This window comes from Pelodiscus sinensis, chromosome 24, assembly GCF_049634645.1.
Source record: "Pelodiscus sinensis isolate JC-2024 chromosome 24, ASM4963464v1, whole genome shotgun sequence".
NCBI lineage: Eukaryota > Metazoa > Chordata > Testudines > Trionychidae > Pelodiscus > Pelodiscus sinensis.
In genome coordinates, this window is record NC_134734.1 from 19569017 (window position 1) to 19589197 (window position 20181).

Sequence of the window (20181 nt, forward strand, 5' to 3'; positions counted from 1 at the left end):
CTTTTATGCTCCGAGGGGGCTGGACATGTCGCTTCTGCTTTCTTAGCTAGGGCTGGTAAATACAACTCCGAACAGAGTCCTACTGAATCGCTTCTTTAAAACGTGGGTGTAAAGCTCACATGTTCCATGGGCAGAACTGACCGGGAAGAGTTCCGGGTGTTTCATAGACGCGTATGGCTTCTCAGTTGGCTCTGCAAGGGCTTTTTTTTTTTTAAGTGTGTTTGCAGAAGTGTGTGACTCACAGACTTGCAGTCAAGCTACTTCTCCTCCCACCATCAGCTACTGTGTTCCCTGAAACCAAAACTGTTTGAAGACACACGGCTTTATGTTTTAAAAAAAAAAAAATCTGTTTCCATGGTATCGATTTCTGTCTGGATCTCTGTATATGCCCACGGTTTAGTCTCCTCTGCAGAGGGGGAGTGTATGTGTGTGTCTGTCGTATTGTCTCATGCACGGTGACAGCAGCTACTCCTGCGTCTGTGAGCTACCTGAGCTTCTGTCGTGCTGCCTGGCAACTGAGTAGGGAATTAACGCGGCGGGTCCAGTGTCTCCGCTGGTACGGGGCTCGAGCTAGGAGATGTGCGTTGGAGTTACTGTCAGTGCAGGGCTAGTGGTGATGGGAGAGCAGCGCTGTGCCCGAACTGGGGTTGCTGTGTAGCCAACATGCTTTTGACCTCTAATCTGAACTCTGTAGCAGCATGGCAAAATGAACATGAGACCAGCCCTGCCGGGTCAGACCAATCGTCCATCTAGCCCTGTATCCTGCCTTCTAACTAGGGGGCAACAGGTTAAGCAGTTACCCGGTAAGAATTCGCCTTTTCGGCATGCTTACCAGGATAGCCGTGTGTTAACCAGCATCCGGCCCTGCCTGCGGCATGGTGCGGCGGGCCCTTGCCAGAGCAGTTCACAGCGCGGTGGACGCAGCCGGATCCACCCTCGGCCCTGGCACAATGCAGCAGGCTCTGGCCAGAGCAACCCACTGTGTGGTGGGCCTGGCAGGTTAATCAGTTAAACATTTAGATTAACATTTTAAATGGGATTTAACATCCTTGCTTCTAGCAATGGCCAATGCCCGGTGCTTCAGAGAGAATGAACAGAACATGCCATTGTAGAGTGACCCATCCCCCCTCACCCACTCAGGTTTTGGCAAACAGAGCTTTTGGACACTCCCAGGACATGCAGTTGCATCCCTGTCCATAGTGGCTAATAATCATTGATGGACCTGTCCTCCAGGAATGCATCTTGTTCTTTTTTTAACCCACTTGCAATTTCAGCCTTTGTAACATCTGGCGAGGAGTTCCACAGGTTGGGTGAAGCACTTCCTTGTGTTTGTTTGAATTTCATTGCATGACCCCTAGTTCCTGTTTTGGATTGTTTCTCTCTCTGTCCTGCGTGAGCGAGCTCATTAATAGAGGAACAAAATGTCCTTAGTTTGATTTTCATTATCAGTCGTCTCTTTGCGTCCAGCCTGGTAAATGTTAGTATCCACTCTAGGCAGTCTAGTCCCCATAGTGGAAGATCTTTAATCAGGCTTTGTAGAACATTAACCATGTAAAAAAGTTCATTGTGGTGCTAACATCAAATATAAACTGGACTGAAAGCCATTACAGTAGCTGAATTTTCTCTCTTCCCATGTATGTGTTGGAGTCCAGCCACCAGGAAACTTAGACTTTTTAAAAAAAAAATTACAATAATAAAAATAAAATTAGGAGATTGACTACTCAAGGCCATAAAAACACCAGTAAAATAATGGCAAAGGCATTTTAGAAATGAGAAGTTTACTGCTTGATCCTGCAAACACTCTGGCGCACCTGTGTAACGGCACTCCTGTGATGAATCCCATTGACAAAACTAGAAACTACTCTCCATCTCAGACCTCCTTCCCAAGTTCTCAACCCCTCCTCCCTCTACCTAGCATCTTTCCTCTCCCCATTCCTGTGCTGAATCGCACCCACCGAAGTTTATTCTCTGTTTATCAAAGCAGGATATCCAGTATTAATAGAAAGCAGGTTTAAAACCAACAAAAGAAAGTATTTCTTCACACAACACACAGGCAACCTGTGGAACTCCTTGCCAGAGGATGTTGTGAAGACCAGGATTTTAACAGGGTTCAAAAAAGAACTAGATAAATTCCTGGAGAATTGATCCATCGATGGCTATTAGCCAGGATGGGCAGCAATGGTGTCCCTAGCTGCTGTTTGTCAGAAGCTGGGATTGGGTGATCACTTGATTCCTTGTTCTGCTCGTTCCCTCTGGAACATCTGCTGTTGGCCACTGTCGGAAGGCAGGCCACTGGGCTAGATGGACCTTTGGTCTGACCTAGTCTGGCCATTTTTATGTTCTTAGTATCCGTGATGAGTTCCTGTCGGTCCCTTTCAGCATTGGCTAGGACCCTCTTAGCATGGAATGTATTCTCCGTATTGTGCCATGCGTGGGAGGCCTAAACAAACCCATACGCCTTCCTTTCCTCACTCAGCCTTGCGTCTCTTCGACAGCTAATAACTGTACCCCAGCTCCGGCCTTCCTGTCTGCAGCCCTCGGAGAGAAATCAGCTGAGACCAGTGGGTAGCTCTTGGTACCCCATTTGGCTGTTGTAATTGGACCTAGGGTGGCGTCAGGTCTCTTCTGTGCCCAACTCACTAACTCTTCTCCTGTGTGAATCTGTCCTGCAGATACGGGTTTGGAGTGCCCCGTGTGTAAAGAAGACTATACAGTAGCAGAGCAGGTTCGGCAGTTACCATGCAATCACTTCTTCCACAGCAGCTGCATCGTGCCATGGTTAGAACTGGTAAGAGCGTGTGTGAGAGACGCTGGGCTAACACTGGCTGCTCCTTGCTGTCTTCTGGCCCCTGTATGAGCTGCTGGGAGGTGTGGGGCAGCAACTACCCCGCCTGCCCCTTCCAGCCCGGGCACTTTCGTCATCCTCGTGCAGCCTTGGAAACGTGTCCGGTCTAAAGCCGTCCTTCAGGCTGGTGGCTTGGAGAAACTGCTGACGGGTTTACGGTGCTTTTTGTCTGTAAGTCACGCCGACAGGATCTGAGCAGCAGCTGGACTTGTGCCGTCTGATGGTTGGTGGTTGCATGTGAAACAAGCTACGGTCTCTGTGCTGGTAGAGTGTCCACTTGAAAACTCCCCCTTTCCCCTTCCTATCATTCTCACCTGAGGTCAGGGATGGAATGAACCATGCCTATTGACTTTCCTTCCCCCCTTCAGAGAGTAGTTATGAACAGTTCACAATCCTGCTGGAAGGGCATAACAAGTGGGGTTCCACTGGGGTCTGTTTTGGGATCGGTTTGGTTCAATATATTCATCAATGATTTAGATATCGGCCTACAGAGTACGCTTATTAAGTTTGCAGTTGATATGAAGCTGGGAGGGGTTGCAACTGCTTTGGAGGATGGGTCGTAATTCAAAATGATCTGGACAAACTGGAGAAATGGTCTGAGGTAAATAGGGTAAAGTTAATAAGGACAAATGCAAAGTGCTCCACTTAGGAAGGAACCATCCGTTTCTCACACACATAAAGGGAAGCGACTGTCTAGGAAAGGGATCTAAGGGTCATAGTGGACCACGAGCTAAATATGAGTCAACAACGTGACACTGTTGCAAAAAAAGCAAACATGATTCTGGGATGCATTAACAGGGGTATTGTGAGCAAGACACAAGAAGTCATTCTTCTGCTCTACTCTGCGCTGATTGGGCCTCAGTTGGAGTATTGTGTCCAGTTCTGGGTATCACATTTCAAGAAAGGTGTGGAGAAATTGGAGAAGGTCCAGAGAAGAGCAACAAGAATGATTAAAGGTCTAAGGAACATGACTTGTGAAGGAAGACTGAAAGAATTGGGCTTGTTTAGTTTGGAAAGGAGAAGACTGAGAAGGGACATGATAATGGTTTTCAGGTACCTAAAAGGGTGTCATAAGGAGGAGGGAGGAAAAATTGTTCTCCTTGGCCTCTGAGGATAGGACAAGAAGCAATGGGCTTAAATTGCAGCAAGGGAGGTTTAGGTTGGACATTAGGAAAAACTTCCTAACTGTCAGGGTGGTTAAACACTGGAATAAATTGCCCAGGGAGGTTGTGGAATCTCCATCTCTGGAGATATTTAAGAGCAGGTTAGATAGACATCTGTCAGGAATGGTCTACATGGTACTGGGTCCTGCCATGAGGGCAGGGGGATGGACTCGATGACCTCTCAAGGTCCCTTCCAGTTCTGGTGTTCTATGATTCTAGCCAGCCTGGGGCTCCAGAGGCAGAGTGTGGGGGAAGCTCGCATAGCAGCACAGTGCCTGCCTACTACAGAGCATCTCAGCCTCCAAGCCTGAGAAGATACCGTACAAAGAAGGCTGAGTTCTTTTGTGAGCCACAGTTAGTCCAGGCACTGCTGCCTCAGTTTCCTCACCTGCCCAATGGAGAGACCTTATCTCATAGTCTTTGGATGGTCCCTTCTGACCTTAATCTGGCTTTCTGCCCCTTGTAGGCCACAGAACCTCACTCACCCGTTCCTTTAACAGACCCTTTTCCTTTGAATTACTGTGTCCTCACATCATTCTTTAAAGACTTCAGGTTACAGAGGACCTGCCATTCACACTAGTTTAGTTTAAACCTGTCAGTGACTCGTGACCCACACTGCAGAGAGGTGGAAAACCCCAATGGTCTCGGCCAATCTGACCAAGTGGAAAATTCCTTCCCAACTGCCAATATGGCAACTGGTTAGACACTGAACAAGTAATCCGGTCTAGGGCCGTAAAATCTCTTTAATCAGTTAAGTGTAGCATTTAACTGGTTAACCGCTAAAATGGAGTCCCGTGGGCGGAGGGCTGCTTTGGCCAGGCCAGGCCGCAGGTTAACCAGTAGGCATCACCCAGTAACAGTGCTGCGTCCTGGTTAACCAGGGACATCCCTCAGGGCACACTAGCCAGACACTGCGGAGAATTCTTTACCAAGTATCTTGGTGCTCTCCCCTTCGAGTGTCCCGTCACTGGCTGTAGGAGATACTTGCTGTTAGCAGTCACAGATTGGCTACCTCCGCTGTAGGCTGTCAGCTCCTGCTATCCCCTCCAGGTACTTATCACGCTCCGTCTTGAAGCCAGTTCGTTCTTTTGCCCCCGCTGTTCCCCTTGGAAGGCTGTTTCAAAACTTCGCTCCTCTGATGGTTCGAACCCTCGGTCTAAGTTAAAGACTAAACTTATTGATGGCTCATTTATACCAACATATTCTTGTGCCAGCATTGGCCTTACCTTAAATAACTCCTCTCCCTCCATGGTATTTATCCCTTGATTGCGTTCTTGAGGGCAAACCTCTCCCTTCAGCCTTTGTTGGGTCAGGCTACACAAGCTAAGCTCTTTGAGTCTCCTCTCATAAAGGTGGGTTTTCCATTCCTCCGATCATCGTAGGAGCCCTTCCTAGAATCCTAGGGCTGGAAGGGTGCGTCTAGACTCCATTCCTCTTTCGAAAGAGGAATGCAAATGAGGGAAATCAAAATTGCAAATGAAGCGCTCATTTGCATAATCTCATCCAATTGCTCTTTTGGAAGAGATTTTTTCTGGGAAAAAAAAAGGAGTCTAGATGGGGTGTTTTTGGGGGGGAACCCCATTTTTAAAAACTCTGTAAACCTCATTTTTTCAGGAATAAGGGTTCCTTTGAAAGTGGTTTTTTTTTTTTTTTTCCTTCCCTCTTTCTTTCTTTCTCCGAAAGAACCCCGTCTAGGCTGCTTTAAAAAAAAAAAAAAAAAAACTCTTCCAAAAAAGCGATCTGATGAGATTATGCAAATGAAGCGTGAGATTTGTAAATCAGCGCTTCATTTGTGTTTTTGATTTCCCTCATTTGCATTCCTCTTTCTAAAGTGTCTAGACGCGCTGCCAGAAACCTCAGGAGGTCATTATAGACACCTCCTCTGCACATTTCAGTTTGAAGTCCTCTTTCATACACAGGGGAGACCAGAATGGTGCAGAGTATTTCAGATGAGTTCTTACCAGTGTCTTGTATAACACTTCCCTGTCTACTGGAAATAATTTCCCTGATGCATCCTAGGACTGCATTAGCCTGTTTTACAGCTGTGTAACATTGGTGGCTCATAGTCATCCTGTGATCAACCAACACACGTAGGTCTTTTCTCTTCCCCTCTCACCCTCTACTGATCTGTCCTCTGCCTATAGCAAAAATTCTTGTTGTTAGTCCCAAAATTCACGATCTCTCACTTTGCACCATTACATTTCATCCCATTTTGATGACTCCAGTTTACAAGGTTGTCCAAGTCATTTTGAATTTCAGCCACGGAGGATTAGGTTGGACATAAGGAAGCTTTTCCTAACTGTCAGGGTGGTTAAACACTGGAATAAATTGCCTAGGAGGGTTGTGGAATCTCCATCATTGGCGATTTTAAAGATCAGGTTAGACAGACCCCTGTCGGGAGTGGCTCCCATTATTGCCCACCCCTAAGATTTTGGTAAATGGTCAAAGACTGCAGTTTTCTATGGAGGGAGTACAGGGTCTGGGAGGGAGGTTGGGTGGAGAAGGGAGCTTGGGGTAGGGGATTGGGATGCAGGAGAGGGTGTGAGCCTGAAGGAGGGAGTTCTCATCTGGGGCAGAGAATTGGGGTGCAGATTCTGGAAGGGGGTAGGGTACAGGAGTGGATTCTGGCCTGTGGGTGCAGGATTTGGGAGGGAGTTGTAACCTGGGGGTGGGGGATGCAGAATTGGGTTGTGATCTGGATCAGGGGACTGAGGTGCAGGGGCTGGAAGGAGGTATGGATGCAGGAGAGGATTCTGGCCTGGGCAAGAGGTGTAGGAGGGAATGCAGGGGAGGAAGGGGGAGAGTTGTGACCTGGAGGAGGGGGGATGCAGAGGGTTTGGGTGGTGACCTGGGGTAGGGAGATGGGGTGCAGGCTCTGGCCAGGAAGCATTTACCTAGGTGGCTCCCTGCCTGCTGCAGCCATAGACAGCTCAAAACTGCTGGCTTCCCTCCATGTGGCGCTCTGTTCCAGAAGCCTGGGGAGGAGCAGGCTTCAGTGCTGCCACCAGCCTCGGCCCAATCTCTTTACTTCTGTTGGCTGGTTTCCAGCCAATAGGAGCTGAGAAATTAGACTGGGGGACAGAGGTAGTACATGACCCTTCTTTCTCCTCCCTTCCCCCTAGCACCCAGAGCAGAGCGCCACAGGGAGCAGCCAGCTGCTTAAAGCAGCATGGGGGTTGCTCTATGCTTGAGGGTGCAGGTGGGACAGTCCGTGGGCTGGATCCGGTGGCTTGGCAGGTCACATCCAGCCCATGGGCTGTATCTTGCCCACCCCAGTCTGGGTGGTGCTTGGTCTTGCCATGAGCACAGGGGACTGGACTTGAAGACCTCTTGAGGTCCCTTTTGGTTCTGTGATTTTTATGACTCTATATTCCGCTCCTCTTCCGCATTGGCAATACTTTATAAGCCCCCTCGCACTCTGTGCCAGGGTCAGTAATAAACGTGTTAAATAAGATTGGTCCTCAAACTGCTCTGTGAGGCGCTCCGTAAGTAATCTCCCTCCAGCTTGACTGACAGTTCACCTTGTCACGACCATTGTCATCTGCCCGTTAACCAATTCCTTATCCACTTTTCCATGTTCTCAATCCCCACACTGCAAGCTCCTAAATATCTTCTTTAAGCCCAAGGAAACACTGTAAAGTGTGCACTGAGGGTGCAAAGTGTTACCACCATTTGGCTTTAAATTGATCTAGCAACCCTTCTTTGTCTCATTCCTGTATCTGTTTTAGTGCTTGGGACCTGATCGCTGTAGTATCCGAGCACCCAGATCTATGACGTATTTAGTCTTACAACCCCTCGCGGCATTTGCCTGAAGTCACACAGGGAGTCGGTAGCAGAATGAGGCACTCAACTTTGGTCTGCTGAGTCCAGTGCCTGGAACCACCGCCCTTTCCTTCCTTGCTAAGCTGGCAATCTTGTCCTCCTTCGTCCACCTTAGTTTTTTCATTTATTAAGGGCTTGAAGCCCCAATCAAAAAGCCCTTCAAATCCTGCATGGGTAGCAAGCATTGGGTCCCATGCCACGTTTTCCCATGAAATCTCTAAATTCCAGAGTTGCTGTCGTCCGCTCATTTAACCCACCTTTTATGTAGCTCAGCCCCTGATTACAGTGTAGTTACATACAATGTGCTTTTCAAAAGGACCGTGTTTCTTTAAAGACCCTTCTATTCAGAAACGTGGGGCTACATTTCTCCCATATCCTCGTGCTGCACCAAATAACGTGTAACCTAAGTTCAGATCCATTCATCGGTCCTTTGTAATCGATTATCAGAATCGCAAACGCCGAGGTGGCTAGCCACTGGTTAACAGTTAAATTGCATTTGCCAAACAACTGGTGGACTGTGAGCCCAACAGATCTGAGCTAAGCAGGGTTTATTTGGTTAGCCCGGGGCTGGAAGACCGCCAGGGTGGAGTGAATTGGCGTTGGTTAGAACGGGGATGGGCTTCCCTCTGAGTCAGTGTTGAAATCTTGCCCCAGCATATTTTTCAGGGCACTTTTTGCTCTTTGCAGTGCCTTTCTGATAAGGGCCTGACTGTTTTTTGTTTGTTTTCATTTAGACAACTGCACTATTCATGAGACTTCACCGTTGGCTTAGGGTCACTACATTTCACTTGCGTGATAGTTAGAATCCCCCTAGGTCTCCAAAGCACTTTACAAAAATCATCAGTATAAATCCCCCTCCCCCACACACCCTGCCCCAGAGTTTCAACTGGATGCTAAGAGCTCCCCCCTCCCTGCTTTCCTAAACAATTTTATTACTGGGATTGGCAGAACTTGATTTTTATTTTCTAATTTGACCATTTTTATCTTATTTTTTAAAGATTTTTTTTGGGGGGAGAGGGAGGTAAATTATTTTTATTGTGGCAGCATTGGGGGTGGAATTGGAGTCTGGGTCTTAGGGCAGCAGTGACAGCAGGTGGTGGGGGAGGTCCTGTGTGTGTCTAAGGAACTCACGACATCACGGTACAAGGTGCCGGGGGGAGGAAGACTGCAGTCATCCTGGCCTGTCAGACCTGATCTCCTCCTACCTGGGACTGTAAAGAGCCAGACAAGCCCCTGCCGGGGCAGGGGGAAACCACCCTGCTGCTGAGCAGATCCTGCCTTGAGCCGACCCCTGTATTCCTGTCTGGTGAGCACGAAAGGAGGCCCATGATGGTGCGGCCGCACAAAGGTCCCTGCACGCCTGCAGGAGCCAGTCAGCTGTGCAGTTGCCTCCCGCCTGCAGCTGGGTGCTCACTGTCCTGCCTAGTGGGGTCTCTGCTCTGCTCCCAGCCTTGAGGCAGCTGAGAGACCGCTGTAGCTCTGCTGTCCCACTCCTGCCACTGGGGTGGGCTCCTGGCAGGGCCGGTAACAATGGATCCCAGCTGGCATGCTGACTATTGATACTTTTTTTTTCATCCACTTAAGTGTGCCTGTTGAAATTAACATGGATCAGCAGTTCTCGATTTAAAATCCAACCCTTCCCAGTCTGTGTCACATTGCTTGGCGCTGCTCAATCAGCTGGCGTGCGCTGACCCAGAGGGGGCTGCATTTTGGTGGCAGGTGAAGAGAATTCCTCCAAGTTCTGCGCGTAGAAGGCGTGTGGAGTTGGCAAGTTGCTATATAAACAGCCGTGGCTAACTGGTTCCCAAGGCCGGGTTTTCACGGTACCCTCCTGCTCTCGTTTCAGCACGACACGTGTCCGGTCTGCAGGAAGAGCTTAAACGGCGAGGACTCCACTCGGCAAACACAGAACCCGGAGGCCTCCGCAAGTAACAGCTTTAGCAGTGAAAGCCAATTACACGATCGATGGACTTTCTGAAGCTTGATGGCTTCCCAGGGGCTTTGCCCGTAGTATTCTTACTACAGTTGTAAATTGTATTATAATTAAAACCAACAAAAAAAGAAGAGTAGCAGGAAATATAGGGCCGGGGAAGGAAACCTCCCCTCCACGATATTACTGCAATGAGTGCTGTCCCTTCCAAAACTTAAACTAGCATCTCCGAGCGAATAGCATCTCCATCAGAATTGTCTCCGTTGTCCTGAATTCAGAATCTTTGAGTGATGGTTTGATTTTTATACTTGTGAAATCTTAAGTAACGTGGTTCTTTCAAAATGTGTAAGGAAGGGTTTCCAACTTGACGGGCACTTTGCAAGTCCTGCGTTCTATTGTGCAGCCTTCCGAGGTGAGGTGGAAACCCCCTCCTCCCCCATTGTTCCTAGATAAAAGCCATGGAGAGGTTTGGGGTTGAGGTGGGGTCAGGATTTCTCCCTCTTGGTAATGTATTTGATCAGATGGGAGCAGCTGCTAAGGTATGTGAATGAGATTTTTGACACATCTCCCTCCTCCTCTTCCGCGCCCCTAAAGCGGAGTAAAATCGAATCCATCAGTGTTTACCTCTTCTCTTGAATTCAAGTGAAATATGCCCTGGGTTACTCAAGGGGGTGCGAGTGAGAATTTATAAGATCAAAAGGAATGAAGAGTCCAAAAATGTCTTGCCCATGGCTTTTGAGTATTGGGGGGGGGGGGGGGGGGGTGTTTCTTGGGCGAGGAGATGCAGAATCCTCCAGAATTTTGGGGAGCAGGCATGTGCAGAACATTTTTGTCTTATGGCCTGATTTTTCTAGCCCTTATCCATGTGCCGATGTTCCCAAGTTTGTCCAAAATGGGTTGTTTGGATTTTTTTTTTTAAATCCCGTCTGGACGGATTCATCTAGGATCCTTAATGGAATTGTATCATATGGACCACTTTAAGGCATCCTTCAGGTAAACCGACTTAACTGCATAACTGTTTTAATGGCTGATTCTTCGGTGTTTAACAGGAAATCTTAATTCTTCAAGACCGATAACGTTTTAATTTTTCACTTCTGTAACATTTCATCCATGTTTAGCTCTTGTTTTTATCGTCCAAATCATGTTTGAGCATAGAATGCTCACTAACCCACCTGCAGCCGTGCTAAATCCGTGGATCAGCCCGGAGGAAGGAGGAAAGGAGAGGGTCGGTCACGTCTAAAATTGTTGCCACTTCATTGCTGTAACCGTGTACCAGGTACACTTGATTTAAACTAGTGTTTCGTTTGCTATAAAGTCAAATAAAGGCCTTTCTAAAGAAGATCAGACGTTGAGAGGCTTGATGGGAGTGAGGGAGGCTTGCATGGTGGAAGAGGGATTTAGAAAGGTACCAAAAGAAGACGACAAAATAGGCAGGAATGTTAGGAGCAGTGTTCACTGTAAGCTGAGTGTTTGGACAGCCATCCAGGAGATTCCATTGTTTCCCAGTTGATTAGAAGAGCACCCACAGCTAGGTTTGTGTGTATGGGTGGTGCACATCCACACATGCCTGAGTGCACCGAACAAAATTTATTCCACACACTGGAAACATTACTCAGGACCCACTTTCTGAACAATTGGGCTCCTTCCGGGTGCTTCAAGTTGGCCACCCAAAGCCCCTAGCGGCTCACAATCAAGACCAAAGGAGAAATGTTCTCCAACATTACCCAGTGCCCTGCACCAGGTCACATCTCCTTCGCAGACCTTGTACCCCCTCCCATGCCCCTGTCCCAGGCCACAATCCTCTCCTGCACCCAAACACCCTCCCTGTACCCCAATCCCCTGACCCAGGTCACAACCCCCTCCTTCACCCAAACTCCCTCTCAGACCCCACACAGTCTCCTGCACCCCAGTCCCTTATCTCGTGTGCCCTTCTGCACCGCACCTCCGTCCTAGACCCTGCACTCCCTCCACAGACAAGTGGCCCTTGACCACTTACCAAAATTGTGGGGTGCCCCCCCCACCAAAAATGATTGCCTCTGCTTTAACCTATGGGCTCCATGAAGTGCAAGTGCGAGGCATGGGTGTGAGAGAGACGGCCGCTGTGCCACTGCTCAGGAAATGGTTACTAGTGGTTCAATAGGTGGGAAGAGAGTGGCTGGGATGCAGGAGGGTTTCTATGGAGATTTGTTTGCCTAGGAAGGCCTTTAATGACTCAACTTCCATTCTGGGAGGCAGCAGAGAAGACAGACGTTGGATTTATTATTAAACTGGTTTATTGTGCTAACAAAGAGGGGCCAGCCAGGTTGGGACCCAGATGTTCTGGGCATTGTCTAAACCTCCCTCTTGTGCTGTATCTGTCTAAAAGTGTATTGGGGGTGGGAGGAAGCAGCAGGAAATTCACACTGTGGAGTCGGTTCTGTTTAATTCCTCTGTGTTCTTACACCGCCCTCATCTTGGTGACGTCCGAGGGCCTTCCAGTCCTGTGTTAAGCAACGTGACTCGTGTTTGCCACGGGAGGTTTGGTTCGGGTTTTCGCTGGATCTCCTGCCGCCCTGTGGGACCTCACCTCTCGCTTGGCTGTGCTGTGCACCAAAGCGTAAACAGCTGCAAGGGCATGTCACTGCCAGCTATACATCCTCTGGACTGGATACTCAGCCTCTCTCTTTCCCAGACCCCTTTCTGCTGGGGAAGGCTGGGCATCGCACTGGGATCAAGCTCCTATTTTAACATAGGAAATGAATCCCTAGACAGGTTGATGCTGTTTAACCTCTTGCAAGCTAGCCAGATGGAATCGGAATGGTTTCTCACGTCTTTCTCCTCTCCTATTCCTGCCATTGCCAGACATGGTTGGCTACTCCTCGTTCACCTAGAAATCAAGCCCTGTGGTTTGCACAGCAGCTCGAATTCCACACCTTGAGCCGGGTGGGTGTTAAATTGGGCAGGTGGATTTCTGAAGGTCACACGTCTCAATGTCAATATTGCGGCGCATTCTCTTAATGGAGTATTGCATCCAGTTCTAGGCCCCCCACTACGGAAAGGATGTGGATGCATTGGAGAGGGTCCAGAAGGGGGCAACCAAAATGATTAGGGGGCTGGAGCATATGACCTATGAGGAGAGGCTGAGGGATTTGGGCTTGTTTAGTCTGCAGAAGAGAAGAGTGAGGGGGGATTTGACAGCAGCCTTCAACTTCCTGAAGGCGGGTTCCAGAGAGGATGGAGAGAGGCTGTTCTCAGTGGTGATGGATGGCAGAACAAGGAGCAATGGTCTCACATTGCAGTGGGGGAGGTCTAGGTTGGATATTAGGACAAGCTATTTCCCTAGGAGGGTGGGGAAGCGCTGGGATGGGTTCTCTAGGGAGGGGGTGGAATCTCCATCCCCAGAGGTTTTTAAGTGTCATCTTGACAAAGCCCTGGCTGGGATGATTTTGTTGGGGTTGGTCCCGCTTTGGGCAGGGGGTTGGACTCGATGTCTTGGTGATTTTTATTTTAAGTGCTACAGTGTGCCTGCACCCTCACAGAAGCGACACACAAGCCCGAAGGATTTGAAAGGGGTGGGCAATAATTTTTGTGGCAAGGGGGCCACTTAATGAATGTTGGTACTGGTCATAGGATAGCTCCGCCCACCCCATCCCCAGAAGGCGCGGGGCTTAGGGCAGAAGGCGCGGGGCTGGGGACTAGCCTCTCTCCAAAGTTATTTGGGGCCAGAGGCTTTGAAGAAAATACGCAGCAAACGGCTCATGGCTTCTGGCCCCACCACTATGGCATTGGCTGGCAGCTACGGGGGTTGCTGCAGCTATTTAAAAGGCACTCAGCTCTGGGCTGTGACCGGGAGCCATTTAAAGGGGATCCTGCTGCCAGAGCCATCTCCCGGAAATTCAGTGACATGGGCAGCAGGATACAAATAGAAGGAGGCCAGCTGCCGTCCAGCTCAATGCATTAAGTGGGATGGATCCAGCCCTGGTTTAAGTGATCTCTCTTGTGAGAGCATGCTGAGTAGAATCAGTGCATCTTATGGCAACAGAAGACCAAATTGTATCGATACAGGGCTCACTCTGCTGACATCGATTGAATTATCACAGCCTTGCGCTGCTATCTGAGAGCAGCCTGTCACCTCTGTGTATCAGCAGTGGTATCTCAGGCTGACTCCAAATGCTGGAGAATCCACCATGCGGCATGATAAACTATTCCCATGGTCAGTTACTCGTGCTCAATAACATGCGTCTTATTTCCTGTTTGTGTCTGACTTCAGCTTTCAGTTTGGAACCGAAGTAGGGAATCGCCAGACCGCTGCTTTCGATTACATTCCCCACCTGGGTTTCACCTGAGACCATGCTATAAATTGATGGCAAAGCCAGGGGCAACCAACGTCAGAAGTCTCAGTGAAAGAGGAAAGCCTGGTTTGGTAACATTTGGTTTATATGGCACCCAAAGGAGTTAGGGAAAGAATCGTGAGAAATGCCATCGATGGGTTTTTGCCTTACCTTTAATGATTTAAATGGGTAATGAGAGAGATCAGTTAGTTGTGTAACCGTGTTTACAGTCTGCGGAAGAGCTCGTTAATTCTTGCTGACTCTCCCATATTAAAACCAGGGAATTGCGAAGAGCTGGTGGGAAACCGGCTTGGGAGACAAGTGTCAAAATGCACCCTGGAGCCAACTTGGCCTGGTTCTGTGGTTATCTCTGCATTTGTAATAAACAGTCGTCTTATGTGTTCACCTCTTCTAGCCTTTGTGTTACCATGGCTACCTTTTGGGGGGGTGCCCATTGAAAGAAATCACACGCCTGCTTTAAAAATCCATGGAAACCGACCATCCGGCACGTGGGGTTCCTTGTGAATTGGGAGCCTTCATGGTTCCGATTCTCTAGCTTTCCTTGGCACCTTCCTTGATTTAAGGGCATCTGGGATTCTCTTGTCATCACATGGCTCCAGGAGGTGGGGCTTACCATAAAAAACATGAAGTATCATGCAGACTGTGGTTTCCACCACGGGAGTGGGCAGCACTGCATTAAGAGGGCTCTGCTAGGCCATCAGAGACTGAGCAGGAATATTATCCCCTGGTACAAATAATTTGCCTTTTAATAGGGAAGTTGTGGCTTGTGCATGGCCAACATGGGCCGATTTTTTTTATTGTAGAAGGTTTTGCTGTTTGATTCCTGTCAGGGAGACAGCCTGGGCTTGGAGGTCTGGAGCTGTGTTCCCGCTAACTTTTCTGGAATAAATTTTATGTGCACTGAGGAATGTGCACCACTAGTAGTTGCCTGTTCCTCCAAGGGTGGCTGTTAACAGTCGGCCAACAAAAAGCCTGTAGGTTTCCTTTTCGTTCACACTGGGGCCCTTCTATACGATTCTGGTAGCATCAAGGGGCCTTCAAGGCGCATCAGTTCCATTAGTAACTCACTCGTAGTAGTGTCAATGAAAATCTGGCCAATGGTTAAACTTTGGATTCCTCTCTGCGGTTGGCAGCCCAAATGTTAGTTTCTGGCTTCTCCTAAAGTAGTTCCCTGTGTTGTGGCAGGGTCTCTTTCTCTGCCTGCTGCTGCCTAAAACATTTTTTTTTTAAATGGAAAATTAAGGCTCCGGTCCAGCAATGGGGCTCTACTCAGGTGCCGGAATCTGCCACGACTTCCAGGTCGATGGTGTTGCTTTTATTTTAAAACCTCTGTTCATCCAACGCGCTCAAAGTGCTGTACAAAAGAGATCGGTGTCGTTGTCCCTCTTTGACAGAGGGACTGAGGCACTGACGTCAAGGGACTTGGCCAAGGTCACTCACCAGAGCAGTGACAGGGTGCAGAATAGAATCCAGGTCTCCTGAGTCCTAGCCTAGTGTGCTGTCCACCACGCTACACTGCCTGCCTGTTGAGAGCAGGGGTCAGGTCTTCTCACTTCCCAAGCTGCCACTAACGATTGGCTGTCTTAAACCTGCTGAAAGACTTGCACAAGCCAAAACCAAAGCTGTTAACTAAAGGTGTCTTTTGACAGCCAGCATCCTAGGGGTGGCAAGAGGGGAGCACGGTTTGATTTCAAGGAAGCCGGGAAGACGTCTTTGCTCTTGACAAAGCAGGAGAGTGCAGGCTTGAGGCTCGTGGTGGATTTTAGACCAGGTTTAGGGGAAGCGCCTGTTTGCAAGGGCGGCTTTGCAAAGGGAAGCCATGAAAATACATGGTCTTTCATGACTGCGTTTGATTTGCTCCGGCAGCACTTGGGTTTGCTTGGTTTTCTCGTCAGCGCGGCCAGAAGGGATCAGGTTTTCATTTGTCGGGAAAGGCACAAACAGGGCGAAGGGGAGAATTGGGCGGCTAAACAACCTCTCCTACACACCGGGGGTGACTGGGAGTCCTAGGGCAAAGAGCTGAATGTTGTGAATTGGCTTTTTGTGGGCCCTGTGCTTGTACAGCGTCTAGCACAGCACTGCTGTCTCACAAGTAACCAGCAATCAGAAATAAATCACGTCTGCGATTTTCCCCAAATGTCCCCTCTTCCCTCCTTTGGACAGGTGGCGTGGACGTTTTGTAAAGTACTCGGTGTGTCACATATTCAGAGTTGGGTCTGTAAGTAGTAGGAACACTTAGCCAAGTATCCTAGAATAGAGATTTGAAACACAGTGGATCCTTAGCCCTAGGCAGTGTCGTTGGAGTGCTGAGTTGGCGTTGAGTGGATGGATTATTTAGAAAGCTCCTTTTTGGGGTGCGTGGGTTTGTGAATCAGTAAAAATGAACAATGGCGATACAAGGGCTCTTCTCCACAATCGCAAGGCTGGGGGCAAGATTATTTTGGTGACCTCTATTGTCCAATGCCTCTAATGGTGGGAGAATGTTAATTACACATCGGAATAAACCTGCTGCCTTCCTGTTGTCGTTCTGTTAGGGTAACTGCCCCTTTCTCGTCCCCTCTCGTTTCGACCTGCAGCTCTTCCCTTTGGTACAAATCATGTCCCAGTAACTCTAGGCCCTAACCCCATGAGAGGTTTAATCTGCAGGCAGGACTGGCCTTGATTCAACACTGCAGAGCTGCAATGAAACAGAGACAAGGGCATATGCTTGGCGGGGAAGAGGGGAGGTTGCTTGTGCAAACACCGGCATTATGTAATCTCTACTTGGGGACAGAGGTGAAGGCAGGCGGTTGTGCCCTGGTGCGCAGCTCTGGCAGGAACTGTGGCAAAAGCCAGTCGGGAGCTATTTAAAGAGCTGGCAGGAGCAGGGTTGGGCTAGGACGGTATCTTTAAGAAATTTAAGTTCCTTTCACCCCCTGCTTGGGGAACAAGGTCCTGGTGGTTAGATTGCTGTTCCTGCGTGTCGAAGGCCTTGGAGAGATCCCTTATGCCGGCTGCATCTGATCCCTGGCTAGAGAGGGCTCCGTTAAATGCTGCTTTGTGGCAGGGCTCAAGCCAAACGCAGTCCCCATCACTTTCCACTGAGGGCGCTTGATAGTTTTGCCTCTTTCCCCATTTGGCTACTGGTCAGTTTCAGTCTCTGGGTGTCAGATGCAGGCTGCTCTTCAGTTTCCATAGAAATGTTGGCGGGGAGGGACCGCGAGAGGCCAGCGCTAAGGCAGGGCCCAGCATACCTAGCCCATCCCGAAGAGGTGTGTCTCACCTGTTCTCTCCCCCCTCCCGCCAGTGATGATGCCAGCATGTCTTTGAACTGCTTTACAGTGGGCTGGTTACTGTCCATATTGGTGACTCCCCTGTTCATCCAGCTCTAAAACAGGCTGGGCATGGCAGGAGGAGCTTGAATGCCAGCTTAGAGTAGCAGCTGGTTACACTGTGCCCTGGCGCCCTCCTGTTGGCCCTGGCTGGAGTCGACTCTACGGGGATGCCCTGGGCAGTTTCCACCTTTCTGGTTTTAAGGTCGGGGGGAAGGAGGGGGTAGAGGAGCTCCCCAGGTGGCTTCTTTGTAACCCTGCTCTGTGGGCTTTTGTAGCCTCGGCTGGTGAAGAGAAATGCAGCAGGCACAAGGCAACGCAGCCTTCTGGCTTGCGGGGGGGAGTGTGAGCTGATGCCTGGCCTCCTCTCCCCAGGTCAGGGCTGAGACAGCAAAGCTATGGAGCAGAATTTGGGGAGGGGGTGGGGGTTCTAACCTCAGGCTCTCTAATCGCTTCCCCCCCTTCCCTTTACACCCAGGTCTTTGCCCACGTGGTCCTGCATCTGACAGCTCTGTGGCCCCTGCTGGTCCTCCCTAAAAGCGGGTGCTTCAATGGAGCAAGTGCTGCTACCCTGAACTGTCTGGGGCATCCCTGCTCACGCAGCCAGCTCCTTTCCTTCCCCGCCCTCCCGTGCTGGCTCCTCGCCCTGCCCCCGCCAAGCCTGGGTCCAGTTTGAGTGGCGGGCATCAGCTCCCCTCTTACACTGTGTGTGTGTGGGGGGGGGGGGGGGGGTTTCTCAGAGGGTTCCGGCCGCTCCACCCAAAGTGCGGGGGAAGCCCCAAGAAGCTTACAAGGGAGGGAGCAGTCGGGGCTGAGGGACCGGCCGTGGGCCCTCTGAAAACAGCATCCCGAGCAGGGGGAGGTTTTAACTTGACAGTGCAGCCGAAGAGGGGGAAAGAACTTAGCCAACCACGCTGCAAACTTTATTGACGAGCCCCCGCGGGCTGCGAAGAGTTGCAATGCCCCGTTGTCTTTCCGATGTCAGCTGGCCTGGGCTGAGTGGTGGGTCCACCCTGGCTTGGGGGGGTGGGTTTTGTGCCTGCTTTGCTAGCTGGGAAGATTCCCCTTTGGGCTCAAACTCCTTGTCTCCTTTGCCTAAGCCGCTGGAGAAGGGAACTCAGCTGCATTCTTCATGCAACCAAGTGTAGGAGCACTCGCCGGGCGACAGGATCTGCCCTACCCCGGCAGAGCCCAAGCCGGAGGGGGACCGTCTCCCACTATTTCTACCCGCCAGAGAGTCCTCTGAGCCACGGGTGTGCCAAAGGAAATGTCCATGGGCTAACCGAGGAAGGGCTCTTCTGCCCCTCAGCCTAGCCGCCCCTGCTGCTCTTCCTTGCAGGCAGGTGCGATTGGCTGGAGCATGGCGCAGCTTGAGCGAGTGAGAGTTTGTAGCAAGGAACGGAGCAGGGCAGCCCCTGTCATGTCACTCCTCCTCCTTCTCCTCCTGGGCCTTCTTGTGAGCAAAGAATCCAAGCTGTAGGGGGGACAGAGATGAGAGGACACTGATGGCTCAGTATGAATTTTAACTAGGACTGTCGAGCGATTAAAAAATTTAATCGCAATTAATCACGTGATTGGAAAAAATTAATCTCGTGCGCCTCCCCTTTGAAACGCTGCAATGGTGTTTCAACAGGGCAGCGCTGCATGGAGCCTGGGATCAGCTGGAGTCCCCCGCTGACCCCAGGCTCCATGCAGCATTGCCCCTTGGAAGCACCAAAGCGGCGTTTCCAAGGGGCAGCGAGCGCATTAGGAGCCTGGGATCAGCTGGGGACTCCAGCTGATCCCCGGCTCCGCTGTTGCAAAGCCCCTTTGAAGCACCGGAGTGGCGCTTCAAAGGGGCTTTGCAACGGGGAGCGTTAATCGCAGATGTTAATGCAGGTCAATTGACAGCCCTAATTTTAACCCACGCAATGGTGATCAGGCCTTGTAGGTCTGGAAGGGTACATCTGGTAGCCTGAAATAGCGTTTTCTGCATCTTAGCAACAAGCCCATTATTTCAAATATAGTTTGAAATAACGGCCCAGTAAACCTCGTTCCACGAGGATTAAGGGACTTGTCAGAAGAGAGGTCTCTTTTTTGAAATAAAATACACAATTTGTGTAGCTTGAATTATGTAGCTTATTTGAGCTATGCTGTGCTGAATATTCGTACCATAATAGACCAGCGGTGGGGCTAGGAAATAAAACAGTCAAATAACAGTTGATATTAAGAAAAATTATTTCCCTAGGAGGGTGGGGAAGCACTGGGATGGGTTCCCTAGGGAAGGGGTGGAATCTCCATCCCTAGAGGTGTTGACCAAGCCCTGGCTGGGTTGATTGAGTTGGGATTGGTCCTGCCTTGGGCAGGGGGCTGGACTTGATGACCTCCTGAGGTCTCTTCCAGCCCTATGATTCTATCAATCCCAGGGCTGTGACCCCCTGCTCTGCCTCTTTCCAGGAAACCAACACGTGTTGTCTGCAGCCAAAGGAAAGGAGGGGCGCGATAGCAAGTGGCAGCCCAAAGAGGCTGATAAACCTGAGGTGTCATTGCCTGGGTCCACCCCCTGGAATCCAGTGGTCCACCCCCTGCTAAAGGCAGGGGCCACTGAGGGAAGATATCCCAGAGTCCTCCACGGCACCTGCAGCTTCGCTGCATGTAGTGGCAGAGCTGCACGCAGTGTGGGGTTGTCAAACTCCCAGCATGCCGTCTGCTGGATCTTCCGCTCAACTACCTGACCGCCTTCCAGCTTGATCGGGGTGGGCAAATACTGGCCTGTGGGCTACATCTGGTCCGCCAGGGT

The 20181-nt window shown here is 50.1% G+C and overlaps 2 protein-coding genes across 3 annotated transcripts in view; one reads left to right on the top strand and one right to left on the bottom strand.

Annotated features, from left to right (window-relative positions):
• Positions 1-14475, top strand: part of RNF115 (ring finger protein 115) — a 64497-nt gene extending 50022 nt beyond the window's left edge. For both annotated transcript variants that reach the window (XM_075908383.1, XM_075908382.1), the window contains 2 exons: positions 2673-2788; positions 9677-14475. In XM_075908383.1, coding sequence (XP_075764498.1) covers positions 2673-2788; positions 9677-9808 — 248 coding nt within the window. In that variant the 3' untranslated portion in view covers positions 9809-14475. The remainder of the gene's footprint in view (positions 1-2672; positions 2789-9676) is intronic.
• A 3828-nt stretch (positions 14476-18303) lies between these two features.
• The window catches only part of ITGA10 (integrin subunit alpha 10), an 80320-nt gene continuing 78442 nt past the window's right edge, over positions 18304-20181 (bottom strand). The window contains exon 30 of the mRNA XM_075908365.1: positions 18304-18876. Coding sequence (XP_075764480.1) covers positions 18826-18876 — 51 coding nt within the window. The 3' untranslated portion in view covers positions 18304-18825. The remainder of the gene's footprint in view (positions 18877-20181) is intronic.